Source organism: Bubalus bubalis, chromosome 16 (assembly GCF_019923935.1).
Source record: "Bubalus bubalis isolate 160015118507 breed Murrah chromosome 16, NDDB_SH_1, whole genome shotgun sequence".
Lineage (NCBI taxonomy): Eukaryota > Metazoa > Chordata > Mammalia > Artiodactyla > Bovidae > Bubalus > Bubalus bubalis.
The window spans coordinates 7,268,991-7,287,146 of record NC_059172.1 but is presented as its reverse complement, the minus strand read 5'-3'; the positions used below and the strand labels follow the sequence as shown (position 1 = coordinate 7,287,146).

General features: G+C 43.6%; 1 protein-coding gene and 1 pseudogene across 2 annotated transcripts in view; one reads left to right on the top strand and one right to left on the bottom strand.

The window, feature by feature from the left end:
* NUP160 (nucleoporin 160) overlaps positions 1-18,152 on the bottom strand; it is a 44,324-nt gene extending 26,172 nt beyond the window's left edge. For both annotated transcript variants that reach the window (XM_044929114.1, XM_006057401.3), the window contains exons 1-9: positions 18,000-18,152; positions 17,617-17,728; positions 13,264-13,474; positions 12,506-12,728; positions 10,341-10,419; positions 9,903-10,017; positions 9,073-9,231; positions 2,311-2,388; positions 1,936-2,033 (exon numbers count right to left, since the gene is read on the bottom strand). In XM_044929114.1, the coding sequence (XP_044785049.1) occupies positions 1,936-2,033; positions 2,311-2,388; positions 9,073-9,231; positions 9,903-10,017; positions 10,341-10,419; positions 12,506-12,728; positions 13,264-13,474; positions 17,617-17,728; positions 18,000-18,099 (1,175 nt within the window). In that variant the 5' untranslated portion in view covers positions 18,100-18,152. The remainder of the gene's footprint in view (positions 1-1,935; positions 2,034-2,310; positions 2,389-9,072; positions 9,232-9,902; positions 10,018-10,340; positions 10,420-12,505; positions 12,729-13,263; positions 13,475-17,616; positions 17,729-17,999) is intronic.
* On the top strand, positions 1,262-1,772 carry LOC112579566 (annotated as a pseudogene).
* Positions 18,153-18,156: the final 4 nt, after the last annotated feature.

Genomic DNA, 18,156 nt, shown 5'->3' with positions numbered 1-18,156 from the left:
CCGTGAACTGTAGCCTGCCAGGCTCCTCTGTCCATGGGGATTCTTCAGGCCAGGATACTGGAGAGGGTAGCCTTTCCCTTCTCCAGGGGATGTTCCCAACCCAGGGATCGAACCCAGGTCTCCCGCATTGCAGGTGGATTCTTTACCATCTGAGCCAAAAGGGAAGTCCAAGAATACTGGAGTGGGTAGCCTATCCCTTCCCCAGGGGACATTCCCAACTCAGGTCAAACTGGGGTCTCCTGCATTGAAGGCGAATTCTTTATCAGCTGAGCTACCAGGGAATCCCACACTTCATTTATACCTTATGATAATTCTTTGAAGGACACACTGCCCTCATTTTAAGATGTCGAAAGTGAGGTTTAGGGTATCTCACAGCTAGTAAGTTGGAGAACCAGGTTTCAAACTCACCCAACACTGGATTCTTTGCTTTTTTAACCCACTTTGCCTGAATGCCATCTATGAGGAGTATGCTCTGTTTTCTGAGGTGTGGTTCAGGGTCAACCTGGGGGCGACCACTCCTAGAATTCTAATCTAGAATATGGGTTTCATGAGGGACCCCTTGGGTACAATTACTTTATAGTTGACCCTTGAACAACATGGGGGTTTACAGGTGCCGACCCTCAAAAACCCAGGTACAGCTTATTCAAGCAACTGTAGATCCAACAGTACTAGCGTAACTACTATGAAAAAAATCGATGTATTGAGTGGACCCCACAGTTCAAAATCCATGCTGTTCAAAGGTCAACTGCAGTTCTAGGAGCATCAAAATAGGATCCAGGGAATCCTTCAGACGTTTCAGGAATTACACAAGTGTCCGACTCAAAACTGGTTCTTAAATGTGTTTGTAACTGTTAAAAATCTTAAAATGAATATCATGTAAATAAAAATAACAGATATACCAAACATATCTAATATTAGAGATTATCAACATGTTAAATTGTGTTATAATTTTATACTCATAAAATATTGGTTTTGTTTAAATACTGGAGTTCATTGTCTTTGGAGGAAAAAAAAAGGGTTTCCTGTTCAAAAAACAAAGTTTGAGAAGCACTGTTGTTATAGAATTTACTTTTTATCTTAGGGTGAGGACACTGAGACCTCAAAGGGACTGCAGTGACTTTTGGAAGTTGTGGGTATCAGAAACGGCCTTTGCTTAAAACAAAGGAAATGTGCAGATTACAAGTATTTGGGACTTTTCTCGCTCCCCAGCCTTTTTGAAGGCTGCCCTTGGCTGGGGGCATCCCGCATGTAAGGCAGTAAGATGGTGAACGTGAAAAAGTCGCTGGAGTTGCTCAACTCTAGGCTCCAACCCGTCATGAAAAGTGGAAAGTAGGTGCTGGGGTACGAGCAAACGCTGAAAACGATCAGACAAGGCAAAACGAAACTGGCCATCCTTGCCAAGCACCCAGCCTCGGGGAAATCTGAAGTACAGTACTAGGCCATATTAGCTGGAACAGGCCTCCATCGCTATAGGGGTATTAACACAGAACTGGCAGAGCATGTGGAAAATACGAGAGCTTGTACACTGGCTGTCATGGGTGCAGGGGAACGGGTGCAGGTGATTCGGGTCGTGCCAGAACAGGCTGGTAAAAAGTCAATCATGTACAACTTTTCTGTAATAAAACCACCCAGAGCTTGTTTGAAAAACAAACCAAAAAAGAAGTATTTTGGATATGTGCTGTCTCTCCCAATAAAGATGGTATATATGCATATTTTTCTGTGTCATTTCAACTCTAAGAATCCTTTTTTCTGTCCTAAAACCGTTAAGGTAAGAATGCAAAATGAAATAGAAGGTATGTCAGAAAACAGGCAAACCCAAGGCTGAATCCTTTAAATGTACACATTTGACTTGTGTCCTACACAAGGAGCTCCCTTCTTTTCTGAGTGTGACTCTGCCTGGGGCAAGGTAGGAGGACAGAGGAGAGGGACCCCTACTGTTCAAAGTTGATGTATTTCACAGCTGTCTGGTTCTCAGCGTCGTGCCACAGGGCCCAGATATCCGTGGAGGTTAAGGCAAAGTCAATCAGTGTCTCCTGGAAAGAAATGTAGGGAGGAAACAAACAAAAAGAGGTTAAAATAAGACAGAAAAGGTACTACTTTATGGTGAGTTACACTTGTATAAGCAGGAGAGGTAAAAACATGAAAACTGAAGATGGTGCCATGTGAACCGGGTGAAATCCAAATCAAATTTTGTTTGGACGAAGTTTCATTAAATATTCCACTTTAAGATTACAATCCCATTACAACAGGTAAATTAGCCAGTACTTCTTTCCGGTACTTGTGTGATATGCAAAGCATGATTCAACCTACCTGAGAAGTGAACAGTGAGGAGATGTGATCTAGGCTATAGCGGTTATTCTCAGCGCTCACCAACTGGAAAACGCAGAACTGATAAAAAACAAGTTGCTAAGTTAATACTTGAAATAACCAACATGCCATTTTTCTAAGCAAGCAAGACTTATTAGCATTCAAAAACCTATTTTTAAAAAATATGTGTGATAAAATATATGTAGCACTTAACTATTTTTAACTGTACAGCTTAGTAGTATTAAGTACATTTATACTTGTGCAACCAATCTTCAAAACTTTTTTTTGTTTTTCAGAAGAGAAACCCTGTATTCGTTAAATCCCCCATTCCCCCCTCCCCGACCCTTCCCACTGCCCAGCTCTGGGCAACCAGCATCCTATCGTCTATCTCTAGGATCTTGACTCTTTTACATAATGGTACCTGTCTTTTAGGGGCTGTGTTTTCACTTAGGACAATATCCTCAAGGTTTACCCACGCTGCAGCATGTGTCAGAATTTCTTTCCTCTTAAAGTTGAATCATATTCCGTTTTATGTAAACACCACATCTTGTTCATCCACTCAGTCATCGATGGAGACTTAGGTTGCTTTCATTTTGTGGCTATTGGGAATATTGTTGCTAAGAACGTGGGTGTACAAATATCAAGACCCTACTTTGAATTCTTTGGGGTATATATCCAGAAGAGGAATTGCTTGATCATACGGAAATTGAAGAGTTGCCAAGCTGTACCCCATAGTGGCTGTAGCATTTTACATCCCCACTGGTAATGCACAAGGGTTCCAATGTCTCCACATCCTCCCTAACACTTGATATTTACTATTTCCCCCTGCCATGGTAGCTATCCTTGGGTATGAAGTAGAATCTATGGTCAGAAACCTATTTTTAATGCTTTTACCAAAAACAATTTAAAACATACACATGGTAAAAATCAACTCGAGTCAATCTTCACTACAAACAAAAACCTACAAAATAATTCATGTTTCATATTTAACTCTACTGCCAAAACAAAAAAGATGTCAAACTCAAAAATAATATTTAATGAACATTATTTTAAATAATTTTTTGACAAAGAAAATATACTATAAACTAATAAGAGCCATGAAGATTCTATCCTGGTACCATAAGCAACTGCTCACAAGAAGCTTTAAAAAAAATACAGTGATTCTCTTTGAGAGAAAAATAGACTGTACGAAGCATGAGAAAAATATGTAGTGGTCACATTCATGCCCGCCTCCAGCTACATTTCACAAGCTACATATCTCAAAGCACTACTGAGACATGAATCAACTTAGTAGGTCTCAACCAGCATTTAAGAAAAAAAAAAAGATTGAGAGTTTATCAGTTGATCACCCACGGTGAACACGTTTCATGAAAACTGTTTTTCTGTTATATGTCCATCGCCACATAAGGGTGTCCGGATAGCAATGTAAACTATTTGTTGTATCTTCCAGCCAAAAAGTTGGAAGAATGCTGGTCTAGTGCAGCGCTTCTCAAACCACCTGTGGTAAAGGAACAAAGGAACGCTTTTTTTTTTCTTTCATTTTTTAACCTGCTCCAGACTAATATTCTTCTTCTTTTTTTTGGGGGGGGGGAGGGGGGTGGTGCTCCACTGGGTGGCATGTGGGAATCTTAATTCCCCAAGCAGGGACTGAACCTGCACACTCTGCAGGGGAATCGTGGAGTCTTATATCACTGGACTGCTAGAGAAGTCCCTCAGAAAGATACTTTCATGACATACAGAAACCATGAATGTCTGTGGCAAAGTCAAATCACTTATGCTTCTGTTCTCTCAGTTTCTGTATTTATTTTACTGCTAACTAGTAACAATTTGTGGCCCAGGACCATTCTACAGACCACATCACAGGTCTACCGCACTTCTGTTTGAGATTTTCATTAGTGTCCTAGATGGAAACTATTATTGTTATTGTGTAGTGGCTAAGTCCTGTCTGACTCTTTTTCGACCCCATGGACTATAGTCCACCAGGCTCCTCTGTCCATGGGATTTCCCACGCAAGAATACTGGAGCAGGTTGCCATTTTTTCCTCCAGGGGATCTTCCAAACCCAAGGATCAAACCCATGTCTCCTGCATTGAAGGTGGATTCTTAACCATTGAGCCCAAGGAAGCCCAGATGGAAATACATACGGCATAATATAACACTGAGGACATGATGCTGAGAATGATTAAATTAATGCACTTAACAGAATTAGTGTCCAAAGAACCAAAAGAAAACCAAGAAGAAACAAATGAAACTAACAGGAATGGATGTAAACTACTACAGAGATTAAAAAGACCAAACAGGGCTTCCTTGGTGGTCCAGTGGTTAAGAATCTGCTTTGCAATGCAAGGGACACCGGTTCGATCCCTGGTCCAGGAAGATCCTAGAGGCCTCCGAGCAACAGAGACTGTGCTCCACAACAAGAGACACCATCACAACAAGAAGCCCACGCGTCCAAACTAAGAATGGCCCCAACTCACCCCAACTAAAAGAAAGCTGTAGTGCAGCAACAAAGACCCACCACAACCAACAAATAAATCGGTAAAAAACACCACCAAACTTCAAATGTGCAGGTTAGGGAGAAAAAAACATTCTGAAGAGCAGCTTTTGTTTAGAAAAAGAAAAAAAAAAAAGACCTCAACTTCATTATACTCTGAACAGGCACACCAGCATTACATGGCTGCTAAAAATGAAGTGTATCTGATTTTAGGCTTCATTAATAGAACCTTAATGCTTAAACCAAAGGAGATAGTAGCTCTGCTCACTTTGACCCTAATCCTAGAATAACACATCCGATCTCAGTGTAATCTTTAGAGCAGAGATTCTCAAAATGTGGTCCACAGACACCTAGAGGTCCCCAAGACTAATCTCAGGGGGTCAGTGAGGTCAAAACTCTTCACAGTAATTCTACATCATTTGCCCTTTTCATTGTGTTAATATTTGCACTGATTATGCAAAAAAGCAACAGTGGGTGAAATTACTGATCTCCTAATGTCACAGTGGCACCAACCTGAATACTCTTTCATGATAAAAATTCAACAAGCTAGGAATAGACAGGAACTTCCTCAACACAAAAAATACACAGCTAACATCATACTCAGTGGTGAAACACCCGAAGCTTTCTCTCTTAAACTGGGAATAAGACAAGGGTGTTAACTCTTGTCACTTCTATCCAACATTATACTGGAGGATCTGTTCAAGGAAATTAAGACAAAAAAAGAAAAGGCACATAAATTGGAAAAGAAGTAATAAAACTATCTTTATTTGCAGATGTTGCTGTCCTATAAATAGGAAGTCCCAAGGATTCCACTATAACACTACTAGAACTAAAAAGAGTTCAGTATATATAAAATCAATATAAAAAAGTGAATTATATTTCTATAAACCTGCAATGAGGAACCTGAAATGAAATTAAGATAACTTCACTTACAATAGTATCAAAAGGAATAAAATACATAGGAATAAGTTAATTAAAAAGCCCCTACAAAACCTGTATCATGAAAACTATAAAACATTAAATGGAAAAGCATCCCATTTTCATGAAGCAGAAACCTTAATACTGCTAAGATGGCGATGCTTTTCAGTATGATCTAGAGTTAACAAATCGCTATCAGAGTCTTCGACGTAGCAATGAACATACATGTCGGTCTCTGGCTCCTGACACGGAGCTCCTAAAATACCTGCAATCTTCTGAGTGGTGACAGAGGTGCTAGGAGCATCTTTTGTTATAGTAGCTGGTCTTTGACCCTGGTTCCCGGCACAGACTCCTAAATCCCTGTGCATTTCCTAAGTGACAGGAACACCTTTTGCTCCAAGAGCTGACTGCTGGATAGCTTCAGGATGGCAACTGGTCACCAGAAAGAGGAAGCCTGAATAGAATCTTGCAACTTTCAGCCCAGACCCCTATTTTCTACAAAGGGAAGAAAGGCCACTGGCTTCATAATCCATCATGCCTATGAGATGAAGCCTCCTTAAAAACCCCTATCCCTATGGGATGTGGGGAGCGCCCAGGCTGGGGAACACATCCATGTGCTGGACGGTGGTGCGCCTCAATGCCTTGAGACCCTTCTGGACCTTGCCCTACCTACGTCTTCAGCATTTATTGTATAATAAACCAGTAACTGTAAGTGTTTCCCTGAGTTCTGTGGGCCATTCTAACAAATTTCTGAGCCTAGGGAGGGGGTGGCATGAATCAAGAACCCAAGGACAAATGACTTCTCTTGTGGTCCAGTGGTTGAGACTCTGTGCTTCCAATGCAGGGGGCATGGGTCTGATCCCTGGTCAGGGAACTAAGATTCCGCACACGAGGCAGCTTGGCCAAAAAGGTAAAAAATGAAACAAAAAAAGAACCCAAGGGGGTAAGAAGAGTCTCTGTATTGGGCAGCAGCCTAGCTTTGGGAGATGAGCATGAGCAGGGTGAGGAAGCGTCCACCTATGTGGAAAGCCTGGGGCAGGGTGGAAACTCACGCAGGGCGAGGAGGGTCCACACAGAGAGACAGCCCGCGCTGGAGACTAGAGCCCAAGGAGGCGGGGAGGGTGTCCACTGCACGGGGGTGGACCAGCGCAGTGTCAGCGCTGAGGGGGTGTGGAGGGCATCCACGTGAAAGGGCACCCTGGAGTGGGACCGCCCTCATTTAGTCGCTCAGTTGTGCCTGACTCATGGACTGCAGCACGCTGGGCTCCTCTGTCCTTCACTGTCTCCCGGAGTTTGCTGATGGACTGGGACCCCAGAGCCCAACGGGAGTGAGGAGGGGACCCAGACAGATCAGCACCCAGCATGGGGAATCAGAGCTCCAGTGGAGGGAGGAGGACAAACCCGACCTCGCTGGGATGTCACTAGGATTAAATGGATGGTATGTGTGGTGTGTGAGTCCAGAGGAAGCACACAGTCCAGGCATTTGCTGTTAATGTACATAAAGGGCCCGGAACCGTGCCAAACACAATATCCAACAATCTATTTATTTATTTATTTGGCTGTGCCACAGGGCTTAGTTCTTGTTGCTCTCTACCATAAGGGTTGTGTCATCTGCATATCTGAGGTTACTGATATTTCTCCCAGCAATCCTGATTCCAGCTTGGGCTTCATCCAGCCCAGTGTTTCTCATGATGTACTCTGCATGGAAGTTAAATAAGCAGGGTGACAATATACAGCCTTGACGTACTCCTTTTCCTATTTGGAACCAGTCTGTTGTTCCATGTCCAGTTCTAACTGTTGCTTCTTGACCTGCATACAGATCTCTCAGGAGGCAGGTAAGGAGGTCTGGTATTCCCATCTTTTTAAGAATTTTCCACAGTCTGTGACCCACACCATCAAAGGCTTCAGTATAGTCAATAAAGCAGAAGTAGATGTTTTTCTGGAACTCTCTTGCTTTTTCCATGAATCAATGGATGCTGGCAATTTGATCTCTGGTTCCTCTGCCTTTTCTAAATCCAGCTTGAACATCTGGAATTTCATGGTTCATGTACTGTTGAAGCCTGGCTTGGAGAATTTTCAGTATTACTTTACTAGCGTGTGAGATGAGTACAATCGTGTGGTAGTTTGAACATTCTTTGGCATTGCCTTTCTTAGGGACTGGAACAAAAACCGACCTTTTCCAGTCCAGTGGCCACTGCTGAGTTTTCCAAATTTGCTGGCATACTGAATGCAGCACTTTCATAGCATCATCTTTTACGATTTGAAATAGCTCAGCTCTTCCAACACCTCCACTAGCTTTGTTTGTAGTGATGCTTCCTAAGGCCCATTTGACTTTGTATTCCAGGATGTCTGGCTCTAGGTGAGTGATCACACCATCGTGATTATCTTGGTCGTGAATATCTTTTTTGTACAGTTCTTCTGTGTATTCTTGCCATCTTTTCTTAATATCTTCTGCTTTTGTTAGGTCCATACTGTTTCTGTCCTTTATTGTGCCCATCTTTGCATGAAATGCTCCCTTGGTATCTCTAATCTTGAAGAGATCTCTAATCTTTCCCATTCTGTTGTTTTCCTCTATTTCTTTCCACTGATCACTGAGGAAGGCTTTCTTATTTCTCCTTGCTATTCTTTGGAACTCTGCATTCAAATGGTTGTATCTTTCCTTTTCTCCTTTGCCTTTAGCTTCTCTTCTCTTCTCAGCTTTTTGTAAGGCCTCCTCAGACAACCATTATACCACTGTACTGTATCCCAAATACCTCATCGACATACAACAGCTAATGTTTGAATGATGAACAAAATCATTTCGTAAAATTAACTTCCCCTGCACCACTTAATAACACCTACAGCCCGTTCACAACTCCATTTTCTTCACTCAGAAGAAACTAGCTCTTTCTAGTTTAGAAAGAGCTTTCAAACTAGCTCTTTCTTGTTTAGTTTTGGTTAACTTCTCCTTCCACGGACTTCCCCTGTGGCTCAGCTGGTAAAGAATCCACCTGCAATGTGGGAGACCTGGGTTTGCTCCCTGGAGAAGGGAAAAGCTACCCACTCTAGTATTCTGGCCTACAGAATTCCATGGACTGTATAGTCCACGGGGTTGTAAAGAGTCGGACACGACTGAGCGACTTTCACTTCACTTTCCTTCCACGTTCCTTTAAACTCTCTACTTTCATCCTGAATTTTCCTTTAAGATCTTTGAATTCACATAGTAGCACAAAAAGTGGAAACATTTTTTTGTGTGGAAACACTGCAAGATACATCTAGAGGCTGATGTGAGAGCTGAAGAGACTCGAGTCTGCAGCTACTGCTCCACGCCAGTACACACAGAGTAACTCGATACGCGTCTTATCTGTCTCGTACCTGTCCTCGCTTTGGTGCATGCAGGTATACTCCCAGGTAGAGTCCCATGGAAGGGGAATAAGCAAGTCGCAATTTGTGTCCAGTCCCAGCAGTGAGCCGGAGATCTTTATTTACGGGGACAAACTCCAGCATGTCAGCCACCATCAGGCACATTTGGTCCTGTCAAGAAAAGAATTAGTAAGTGATATTAAAGAACATTCAAGATGGAAAAAAAACTCCTTCCCTTTTTAAAGAATGCATATCCATCATATCTAGGACTGTATGTAATTTATCTGCTGAAGGGCCCTACAGGTTTTTTTGTTTTTTTTTTTAAAGGGCTGAGATGAAAACATTTCTTTGGTCTGATAGATAAAATGATTAGCTGTTTCGTATTCAAAGGTTGAACACTATTTTACCAACTTGCATTTTATTTTTTTAAGTTTTTATTTAAAAAAAAAAAAAAAAAGGTTTTGACCACACTGTGTGGCATGTGGGATCTTAGTTCCCCAACCAAGGATCAAACATGCAACCCCTGCACTGGGAGCACTGGACCACCAGCAGAAGCCTCTCAACTTGCGTTTCAAAACCACATTTGTCGTGAAGTGAAGAGTATACTTGGTATCACGTCAACGTTTCTGTAAGACTTAATTTTCCAAAATAAAAATACAAAAATTTAGGGGAGAAGTGTATGAAAAATAAAGTTAAACAAAACTGTCTGAATCTGGAAATGGCCCATCATTTTCAAAGTAAGAGATCTGATCATCTTTACGAGAGGAAACAAGACTTATTTCAATTTCTCTACAATTCACAATCCTATTTTAACTTACAGTAACTATCAATGTAGCATTTACCTTGTAAGACCACATTCGTAGTTTATGATCTTGACACAGAGCAAAGATGAAGGCATTGTGCTCGACACAATGCACAGCAAGGCTCAGGGGACGATCTGAAGGCCCCTGGTCACCTCTGAAAACGGAAGGCTGAGCATTAGCGTTTTATTGGTGCCAATTACCTGATCATTAGAGTTTGCAATTTAAGAGACAAAATAAAATTATAAATATACACTCTTAACGGAAGGAGCAAGAGTTTCCAGGCTGGTGTGCAGTAGCACACTTTCTGTCTGGCTCATGTCCGGTTACTATAGATGGAATGCGGTGTTGTATAGACCCTTCTCCTTTCCAGCGTAACATTTATTTGTCTTGGAGTCAGACTGGAAGCACTAATCGCCGCTGACCAGGGCAAAAGCTCACACTCTTGGGCCCTCTGATTCACTGGCTAGAGACACTCACCTGATAGCTGTGGGCATCCAGCCTATAAGCAGGCGCTGCATCACTGAGCTTTGTTTCAGCTCCACGACTGACACCACCCCTGCAAGACGGAAAACAGGCTAGTGATACCCAAGGCACCCCATGACATACTTGGCGAAACCCAAAGACAAGAGCATGCAACCGTAAACAAGGAATTTATAACAGGTGAGCTTTCTATACCAAGGAAGTCTTAGGCTGTACCTTTTCCATAGATCTGTCCTAACTAAAATATTCTGAATCATTACTGGATCAATAGCAACAGCAGTTTTACATTCCAAGGGGAAATTTTTGCCATTTACAAATGGTAACCCATGTTGCTGCTCAGAAGCAGCACTTCATTCTTTCCAAAAGCAACACTCAGTACCTTTCCTGAGCTAGGCGCAGTTCTAGACGCGAGAGATACAGCAGAAAATACAAGTGAAAACAGTCTTGTCCTCCTGGAACTTAATATTCCATTGAGAGGAAGGGAGAAGCAGACAGTTAACGAAGTAAACAGAATGCCATAAGTGGAGAAAAAGAAAACACAGAAAGGGTACAGTGAATGGGGGGAGGGGGTGGCGTGCGTTACAGTTTTAAAAAGTGGTCAGATCACCCACTGAGAAAGGACCTAAAGGAGTTGAGAGAATGAGCCACAATGGTAGCTGGGGACAGACTATTCCTACCAAAGCCTTGGAATCAAGATTGCCGGGAGAAACATCAACAACCTCAGATATGCAGATGACACCACCCTTATGGAAGAAAGCGAAGAAGAGCCTCTTGATGAAGATGAAAGAAGAGAGTGAAAAAGCTGGCTTAAAATTCAACATTCAAAATACTAAGATCATGGCATCCGGTCCCATTCCTTCATGCCAAACAGACGGGGAAACAATGGAAACAGTGAGACACTATTTTCTTGGGCTCCAGAATCACTGAGGTCAGTGACTGAAGCCATGAAGTTAAAAGACGCTTACTCCTTGGAAGACAAGCTATGATCAACCTAGACAATATATTAAAAAGCAGAGACATTACTGTGCTAACAAAGGTCTGTATAGTCAGAGCTATAGTTCTTCCAGTAGTCATGCATGGATTTATGAATGGAACATAAAGAAGGCAGGGCACTGAAGAATTTATGCTTTTTAACTGTGTTGGAGAAGACTCGAGAGCCCCTTGGATGATCAAAGGAGATCAAACCAGTCAATCCTGAAGGAAATCAATCCTGAATATTCATTGGAAGGACTGATGCTGAAACTGAAGCTCCAATCCTTTGGCCACCAGATGTGAAGAGCCGACTCACTGAAAACACCCTGATGCTGGGAAAGACTGAAGGCAGAAGGGGACAACAGAGGACGAGATGGTTGGACGGCATCACTGCCTCAATGGACATGAGTGTGAGCAAGCACTGGAAGATGGTGAGGGACCAGGAAGCCCGGTGCGCTGCAGTCCATTGGGTCGCAAAGAGTCGGACACAACTGAGCGACTGAACACCACCAAAGCCCTTAGGCAGATGCGCCTGGTATGTTCAAGGAACTGCCAGAAGACATGTGGCTGGTTTGGAGAAGGAGGGGAGAAAGAATGAGAAGATGCAGTTAGAGAGGCAGCAGGGCGTTGCCATAGGACGCTAGGTTTATTGGAGTGAGATGAAGAACAGCCCTGACCCGAAGGCTTCGAGCAGTGGAATGGCATGACTCAACATAGGTTTTAAATGTCTTGGTCTGCCTGAGAAGTTTCTGCAGAGGGCTAAGGACAGATCTGGGAAGATATTAGGAAGCAAATACAATAGTTCAGGTTAAGAGAAGGTGGTAACCTGGAGCATGGTAGCAGCACTGAGCTTCCTTGTTTCAGGTAAACTTGTTTTAGTTACAGCACCTCAAACTGAAAATAGACATCAGTCAACTCATCCCTACTAAAGGCCTTAGAATAGGCCACCTTACAGCCACCTGTTTTCCTACGTTCCAGTAAGCTGCAGTTCCTCATTCACTGTATAAAATCCCACCCTCTTGGGAAAAACTGTAAAGTGTTAGGGACTCATTAGGCAAGCAATAATGAATAACCATTTTAGGGTGGTTTGGAAGCAGTTCCTGCACTGGATAATGGCCTTGGACTTCTAATGTCTGTCTTAATGCCAATGTTTGTTTAAAATGAAATCCATGCTGCATTCCTGTTCTTACCAGGTACGTCATAAGGAGGTAGTTTAAGAACAAAGATTCCCCCGGAGGCAGATGGCAGAGCAAACAGAGCCTCCCCATCGTTGCTCAGCCAGGCTGCTGAGGTGGCAGAACCAGGGGAGAGGCCAGGCACTGATGGGATCGGCTGATAGTTGCAAGGATCCCTAAAATCAACTTTTCCAATGTCAGTGAATATTGACTGCATCTGACTTTCGATTGCCAGCTCCTGTGGAGAAATGAAAAAGAAAAATCTGTTAAAATCAAAATAAACGAATTTTGCTCAGTTCCTCCCAATTGCTATCAATGTTTTTAAAGTAAAAAAATTGTTGAGTTGAAAAAGGAAGCTGTTCTTTTTAATGAAACTATTTTTGCAACTTAAAATGTATTTGATCATTTAAAATAGTAACTAGGAAAGTATGAGGCTTCCCCAGTGGCTCCTCGGTAAAGAATCTGCCTGCAGTGCAGGAGATGTGGGGTCGATCCCTAGGTGGAGAAGATCCCCTGGAGGTGGAAATGGCAACCCACTCCAGTATTCCTGCCTGGGCAATTCCATGGACAGAGGAGCCTGGCGGGCTATACTCCATAGGGTCGCAAAAGAGCTGATCACGACTTACGGAGTAAACAATAACAACATGAACGTATGCTTGGTTAGGGCTAGCAAGGAATCCATCCTTCCTTCAATTCCAAAGGACACTGCTCTAATACTAAATTTGTGACCAAGTAACTTGAGAAATAAAGGACATTATACTTAACCAACTTACACTCCTATACATCCGGGAAGGGTGTGGTAAAAGCAACCTATGCACTGTCTGATTGGTTAATATCAAGATTATCACATGGTTCTGAGTCTCAGAGACATGAACTCCTCCGGGTAGAAGGACGCAGTTTTGGAATTTGAGGCGAACTGCATTATTCAACAGATTTATGTCCAATGACTCTTCCACCAGCTCCAATGTATCTCCAGAGGTTTTCCTATTAAAAAGAGACATTTGTAAAAAACAACAAAAAAAAGAGTTTACGCTTTTCTTTCTGATTGTTGCATGGAAATGTATGACAATAGTTTTCAGGTGAACTCTCCTAATTCAAAAATTTTGGATAAGCAAACTCAAATCAATTCTGCCATTCCAAACCACATTGTATAGTCTACAAAACACAGTATTATATACAATTCAACTATTATTATATGATTCTCTGTTAAATGGAGACATTTCCAAACTTGATAGTATGTTTAGAACAAAGTGTTAAGTTGCTTCAGTTAGTTCAGACTCTTTGCAACCCTATGGACTGCAGCCCTCCAGGCTCCTCTGTCCCCAGGATTCTCCAGGCAAGAATACTGGAGTGGGTTGCCATGCCCTCCTCCAGGGGGGATCTTCCCGACCCAGGGATTGAACCCAGGTCTATTTTGTCTCCCTCATTGGCAGACGCGTTCTTTACCACTAGCGCCACCTGGGAAACCTTTAGAACAATAGTCAATTCAATTAAACTCCGCTAGGATGCAACCCACTCCAGTACTCTTGCCTGGAAAATCCCATGGATGGAGGAGCCTGGTAGGCCACAGTCCATGGGGTAGCGAAGAGTCAGACATGACTGAGCGACTTCACTTTCACTTTTTCACTTTCATGCACTGGAGAAAGAAATGGCAACCCGCTCCAGTATTCTTGCCTGGAGAATCCCAGGGACGGTAGCCTGGTGGGCTGCCGTCTCTGGGGTCGCACAGAGTCGGACACGACTGACATGACTTAGCAGCAGGATTAAAATTCACACCACACACTCACACCTTATAGTGTAATGTGGCCTCTACATATAATTACTATAGCATCAAACTACAGTGATCTTATAAATGTGGGTGTTTCCCTTCTAAAGCTTCCTCCTGCTAGGAAGCAGGGTAGGCTCCTCCTCACGTACAACTCTGCTATGTGGTAGCTTCGGAACCACAGACGGCACCATGCTGGGAGTGTCCTAACCAGCGCCATCTCATCTAGCGCACCACCCGAATCTCCTCTCTGCGTCAGCGGGCTTCCGCCTCCGGGATCTAACGCCTCATGATCTGAGGTGGAGCTGATGGCACAATAACCAAGGGCACAGCAGATGTAACATGCTGAATCGTTCTGAAACCAGTCCCCCCACCCCAGGTCTGTGGGAAAATGGTCTTCCGTGCAACTGGTCCTTGGTGCCAAGAAGCCTGCCGACCACTGCTATAGGCGATCATCTTTGGTTTAACAGCTTTGACTGACAATAATTTCTAAATCTGTATCTTTTTCAGCCCACATTCTCCACTCACCTGACCACTGCCTCAAACTTGCACTTGTGTATCAGGGATCTCAAACTACACCTGTCCGAAACAGAATTCCTGGACCCAGCAAACCAGAAAAAACATCCGCTTCACCTGCACTTCTTTCCAACTCATGGATGGCGTCTCTGTAACTTCCAGTTGCTCAAGCCAAAAATCTGGGGTTCACCCTTGGATTTTTTCTTTCAATATACCCTACATCTGATCTGATACTAAATGCTAACAAAATCACCTTTAAAACATATCCACTATTAGAACATTTCTCACAGCCTCTAACAATACCAAACTCATTTTAAGCCATCGTCTTTTGTGTGGATTGTGGCACCAACCTCTAATTGGTCTCCCTGCTCCCACCCCTTCCTACTACACTCTGTTCTCAACACAGCAGACAAGCAATCTTTTAAAAACACTGTTTTTCATTATACCTCTTCATTTAAAACCCTCCTCTCACTCAAAGTAAAAGTCACAGCCTTGAAATAACTGACAAAGCCCTAATCTGCCCCTTGGTTACCTTATTCCTCTATCCTGCATTCTCCCAAGAGGCAGACTTCTGGCCCTTTGCCATTCTTTGAAAACAACACACAAGCTCCTGCCTCAGCATTTTTGCCCTTTTTCTTCGAAGGCTCTACCTGAAATCTCATCCCTTGGGTACCCTTATTTCCTCTGCTCAAATGTTAACTTATCACTGAGTCTTGCCCAACTACCCTATGTGAAATATTAAACATAATAATTCCCCTTCTCCCTTCCCTGTTCTCCATTCCACGTATTACCTGATGAACTACTGTTTTTTGGGTTTACTGTTGTTGATCAGCTCCCTCTGAGAGCAAGGACTGTCTGCTCTGTTCCCTGCTATGTTCCCAGTCCCTAAACGTCCACTGGAACACATTGTGTGTGTGCAAAGTCACTTCAGTCTGACTCTTTGCAACCCAAAGCCCTACATAGCTTGCCAGGATCCTCTGTCCATGGGATTCTCCAGGCAAGAATATTGCAGTGGGTTGCCATGCCCTCCTCTAGGGGATTTTCCTGACCTAGGGATGGAACTCACATCTCTTGTGTCCCCTGTACTGGCAGGTGGATTCTTTAGCTCTAGCGTCGGAACATATTAGGCACTCAAAAATATTTCTGAAATCAATGAGATTTGCACCTCTAACATAGGTCTTTCTTCTGAGCCTATAAAGTTCAATGCCTACTTGACACTGTCAAAGAGCAACTACACAGACACTTTAATAGCACGTCTAAAAGAATGACTTAACATCTGTCCAAAACCCATCTTCTATATCTCAGAAGATGGCAATCCTTCTGCAGGATATCTAGTCAGTCACACCAAAAGACAGGAACTTGTCCTTGCTCCCTCCTTTTCCCTTACCATCCTTTATCCAATAGTCAGTCTATCACCTGGTCCTAATGAAGCTACCCTGTAAGTGTATCTCGAATCCATCTATTTCTGTTTTTCTAGCCACTCCCACAGCTGAGTCACCAACATGTCTTACTTTGTCCATCATAAAAGCAAACTGTTCTTTTGTATTTTACCCATCCATCCCAAATCTACTTTACACAAAGCAGACTGATTATTTTAAAATGTGATTTTGATCATGTTGCCAAGTCACTTCAGTCGTGTCCAACTCTGTGTGACCCCATAGATGGCAGCCCACCAGGCTCCCCTGTCCCTGGGATTCTCCAAGCAAGAACACTGGAGTGGGTTGCCATTTCCTTCTCCATTTGATCATGTTAGTAATCCTTTATAGACTTTCAGTGATTGCTCAACATACTCAGGATAAAATTCACATATCTTGGGGCTTCCCTGGTAGTCTAGTGGTTAAGAATCTGCTTGCCAACTCTCGGGACACCAGTTCGATCCCTGGCCTAGGAAGATTACACACGCTATGCAGTACCTAAGCCCATGCTCTAGAGCCTGTGCTTTGCAACAAGAGAAGCCGCGGTAATGAGAAGCCCGTGCACCATAACAAAGACCAAGCACAGCCTGAGGTCCTTCATGATGAGTCCGGCCCAGCTACCTAGTCTCAGCATCTCTCACGTCCTTATCCGTTTTGCCCATTTGCAGTTAAGCCGCATAGATCTTTAGTCAGTTCCTCAAACCTGTCAAATTCTTTTCACCTCATGGATTTTGGAGATAGTGATCCCACTTGCTCAAATGCCCTCTCTCGCAACACCTTGCCTGGCTAACCTTTCCCCCTTCTAATCTCAGGTGAAATGTGACTTACTTTAGGCCTTTCCAGCCCCACCAATGATACTTGGTCTTCCCATTAGCCTCTCAAAGCCCTATTCTTCTCCTCTGAGGCAAGAATGAAAAATCTGTATTGATATACCTATGTATGAACATTAGCTTAATGCCTTTTTCCTTCTCAAAACTGCCCCATGAAAGGTAGGTCCACTTCTCTTACACTGCCACACCCTGCATGATGAAAACGGTGATTGTTTTTGTTAGTCATTTTGTCCCCAGGACACCTAGCAGTGCCTGACAAGTAAAGGCTCAAACACATTCATAGGATGAAGGAAGCTTCATTCACAGAATGAATGTAAAGCACTACAAACACATAATGGGCTCATGTTTTAAAACTGGTCTTTGGGGCTTTAGCCCCTATGCTACATTTCTTCTGCTTTTAGTGTTGCCTGGGAGGGTACCTCTTCCAGAACTCTGGGTCTCCTTAATTCTCCACTGATTAAGACATAAACAGAAAGCAGGCTTTTCTTCTTTGCTTGTCTACAACCACTCGGAAAATGAATGACACCTTAGGGACAGACACGCAAATTCAGCCGCCAAACGACCCGACCTTCCAGAGGGTTTGCCAAACACAGCACTCACCAATGAATGAATCTGTTCCTGGTGACGGAGAACAGCTTGCCACTTTCCACATAGTAGAAGCCTCCCGCGCTCTCACCATATTTTACGGCTCCGGCCGCTGCATTTGCAGTTCCTGCAAAAGGTCAGTGGTCAGCCTGCACACGTGGTTCTCTGGGGATGACACGGACTGAGGTCGCTGAGAAAGCAGAGGAGGACGGACTGACAGTCCATACAGAATGAAAGGGGAGGAAAGAGGAGGCAGCAGGACACTAAGGTAGCTCTGATTCCTGTGCTAATAGGCATGTGGGCTCAGAAGGGTAACGGGGGCGGTTAGGGATTGAGGAATCCACAGGAGAGGCCCGAGAGGAAGGTTCGGATCGCGCTCTGCTGGGATGCTGCCGTACCAATGCCGCAAACAGTGAACTCCCGAAAGTGCCTCGGCCTTTCGCGCTCAGCGCCGACGACCTCCACGAAGCTCCGTTCCACGGCTCCCGCCGCCGCCATCTTCCCGCGCCGCCGCGAGGCCCGACGGGACACCAGCAGGGCCGGGCGGGTGTCGTC